This window comes from Sinocyclocheilus anshuiensis, unplaced genomic scaffold, assembly GCF_001515605.1.
Source record: "Sinocyclocheilus anshuiensis isolate Anshui unplaced genomic scaffold, SAMN03320099.WGS_v1.1 scaffold776, whole genome shotgun sequence".
Classification (NCBI taxonomy): domain Eukaryota; kingdom Metazoa; phylum Chordata; class Actinopteri; order Cypriniformes; family Cyprinidae; genus Sinocyclocheilus; species Sinocyclocheilus anshuiensis.
In genome coordinates this window covers 1,731,520-1,734,958 of record NW_015555808.1, presented here as the reverse complement: position 1 = coordinate 1,734,958, position 3,439 = coordinate 1,731,520, and the positions used below count along the sequence as shown (strand labels likewise).

Here is a 3,439-nt window from a genome sequence, read left to right as displayed (position 1 = left end):
GACACAAACACAAAAGAACCACTAGATTTAAATCAGCACAGCCAGCGAAGGATCGAATGCAACTGTTTTGAACGAGCGCACCTTTTTTTAACAACCAAAAAGTGGCTGTTCCCCCTGTTGAGGAAGTACAGACGTTGCTCTCGTTGATAGCAGAGGAGCGGATCCAGTGAGAGCTTGATGGGGCGATGCGGAATGAAAAAGTTTTTTAGGAGTCGCGTCAGTAGAGGCGGCGCAACTATAATGACATGTGAATAATCCCGCCCACTCTAAAGCGATACTAAACTGCAGTGGAAACGCAAACCGAGCCGAACCGAGCCGTGCCGGACCGTACTGAGCCGTACCGAGCCGAGTCGTACCACGCAGTGGAAAAGCGCCATTAGTGTATTAACAGCGGCATTTAATTTGCAATTTCACTAATGCTGTTTAAAAATAGTTTAATCTCTCTGGTTTAAGTGGGAACCTTGAATAGTAACAATGTGGTTCATTTGATTTCCAGTGAATTATTGCGGTTCAGTTATTGAAATGGTGAAGTTAATACATCCGGTGAATAGGGAATTGTACCTCAGTGTCGCCTGGAAGTTTTTGAAGTTCTCCCAAGTTCTACAATATGCAGGTACGCATGATCACTATGAATGCTTAGCAATGCATTTCTAAATGTAGTCTGCAGATGTTTCAACCTGCTTACACAAATGCATGCATTTGATTATTGATTATGATTTCTGAATGATTAGGGACAGCATTACTGTATATGAAGCAAACATTTAAACTCAAACAGCAGCTCTTAGAAGCTTCACACCATACTCTTCCACACCTCATGGATGTCAGAAAACATCTGAACTTACTTGCTGGTGCTGGTGCTGGTGCCTCAGCTGGTTTGTCTGAAGACAGAAATGTGAGGACAGAATTGTGGTTAGCAAAGATCAACCTGAAAGTGATGGCAAAACATGGGCTCTGTTCCAAAACCTGTCTTACTGCCTTATTAGGCAGCATTGTAACTGAAATAGAACCTCAAAAGTGACTGATTTGACTACAGCTAGCCATATTTTACCATGTTAATACTTTCTAACTGAATAATTGTTTGTTTGTTTGTTTGTTTGTTTGTTTGTTTTTACAATGAACAGATTCATGCTGATTCTAAGCAATTTGAATAAATGCATTTTGAAAATATAATTATTAAATCAAATATGCAAATAGTTAATAATAAACTATGCCATGGTTTTTAGTGCAGCTATTTTTACAGTTCCTCACCCTTTTCATATATGTATGACTGACAAATATGCTTTTTTTTATGTTTAGGTATTATGTATTAGTTAAATGTGCAATCCAAATAGGTGGAAATTTTATATGCAATTCAAATACATAAATCTTAAATTTAGGCCTAAATATTTTGTGTTGTTATTGTAAATATAACACTCATTTTCAGTAAATATTTACTCACCCCTATGTTGTGAAATAAAGGAATATATAATATAATATAATATCACTAAAAGTTTATTCTTTTGAGTCTGACTGAAATAAAATAGCTGATCCAGTTCACAAAACCAATTTCCAATTCTTGAATTCAACTCAGATGACACGAGGATGAAAAAATAATTTTAAAATGATTTTTTTTATTATTTTTTTATTTTTTTTGGTCAACTTATCTCTTTGAAATGCTGTCTACATAGTCAGCACACTAGTTTTTAAAACAGAGCCATAGACTTCATACCTTGGGGTTCCTTAGCTGTTTTCTTCTCATCTGGAACAGGTGTTCCTGGAGGTGAAGGAAAATAGTGCTTGTCGTATTTTCTTTCAATCTCCTGTGCCTTTACATTTACACAATATGTGAATGTGACACCTTCATAATTGCGCTTCATGTATGCATGCTAAGCCTTTTAATCAAGTTTAAAATCAGAGTTATTTCTATTCTTTAGGTGTCAGGAACACATGCTCAGTTATGTGATTACATAGTCATGGAACAGAACATGAAAGGTGCACTTCCTGTCATAAAAATAGAGAAATTCTGTCATGACTTCATCTGAAATTATATAACTTGACAGATCCAATTTTCTTGTGCCAACTGAAGTCTAGCGAGATTTTATTATTAATTTTTTTGCTGACTTGATCCACCGTACAATCGTCTATGCAGTAAGTTTTCTCTCTTTTTTGGGGATATTCAAAGATACAGAGATGTCTATCAGGCTTTTATAATGCAATCTTAAAATAATCATTAAAACTTACCCGCAACTTCTTTAATGGTTTGATTGGCTTTCGGTGTTGGTGCAGCCTTCTTCTTGACTAATGATCAAACATAATCAAAGATATTACACTGATGGTACAGTATACAGTATACAATACAGCACAGTATACAATATATTTAAAAAAATCACTATTTTATCACTTTTACTTTTAGTCATGCTTGTCAATTACTATAAACAAGAATTGCTAACTCTTGCAGTATTTGATCTGTTAGCCCTTTACAGGATGTCAATGAGTTAAAAAGCGCATAAATATTGTGCACTGGTTTCCTGTCAAGAAGTCACGAAGTATTGCATGCAATAATTCTAAACAGTCCATTAGCAATCTAAAACGCAGTGACCTATCGCTCAAGATGGACAAAATCATTAATCAAATGTAGTTGTTGTTTGGAGGATTACTGATTGAAATATTCACTAGAACAAACTGTCTTCACATTCAGAGCAAGATTGCAATGCTTATTATTACTAATTTTATTATAAACCATTTTATCAATAACGAGAGAGATTTTAAATATATAACCAATATATTTTTAATTACATGTTGACATTTTCTGAAGAAAAGTGTGGTGTTCGTCTGTTAGTCTCCCACATTGTTTCTATGACATTGTATGATAAGGCTTATTTGTTTGTTTGTTTGTTTTTATTTATTTATTTATTTCATTTTAACATTTATGAGAAAAACGTTGAGGCCAGGTCATAATACATCTAAGCAGCACTAATGCTGTTGGATGAGTTCAGTAGTTCCCTTTCAGTCAGTCACGTTCGACGTTACGTCAGTCGTGACTGACGAATTGGGATCTCGCCCGAGAGCCCAATCGCCTTCGACGTGCGTTGTTTTGAAAAACAGCTGGCGTTGGTGTTACGGCGTGTCAGCGGGGGTTGCCATCCAGGCTGCTGAAACCTTGGCGAGCTGCAGCTTTCATTCTGCGGTCCCGCTGCGGCCTCCCCTGTGCGCTTCAGTGCTCTCTCTAAAAGAGTGTTTTTCCTTTCTAAAAGAGCAAATTCTAAAAGAGCTCCACGAGCGACGGGCGTCTTTTTAAAGATGGCTTCCCGCTCGTGCGTTTCTGGATGTGGTCGTTTCCTGGCTTCATCTGACGGTCACGATCGCTGTGTCTCGTGCTTGGGCTTTCAGCACGCTGAAGCAGCGCTCGTGGATGAGTCATGTTCTCAGTGCGGGAACATGACCATCGCGATGTTGCGGT

The 3,439-nt window shown here is 37.3% G+C and overlaps 1 protein-coding gene across 1 annotated transcript in view; it reads right to left on the bottom strand.

Annotated features, from left to right (window-relative positions):
- Positions 1–3,439, bottom strand: part of LOC107675090 (neurofilament heavy polypeptide) — a 50,538-nt gene that overhangs the window by 6,082 nt on the left and 41,017 nt on the right. Inside the window, exons 26-28 of the mRNA XM_016469300.1 lie at positions 2,221–2,277; positions 1,709–1,753; positions 843–878 (exon numbers count right to left, since the gene is read on the bottom strand). Coding sequence (XP_016324786.1) covers positions 843–878; positions 1,709–1,753; positions 2,221–2,277 — 138 coding nt within the window. The remainder of the gene's footprint in view (positions 1–842; positions 879–1,708; positions 1,754–2,220; positions 2,278–3,439) is intronic.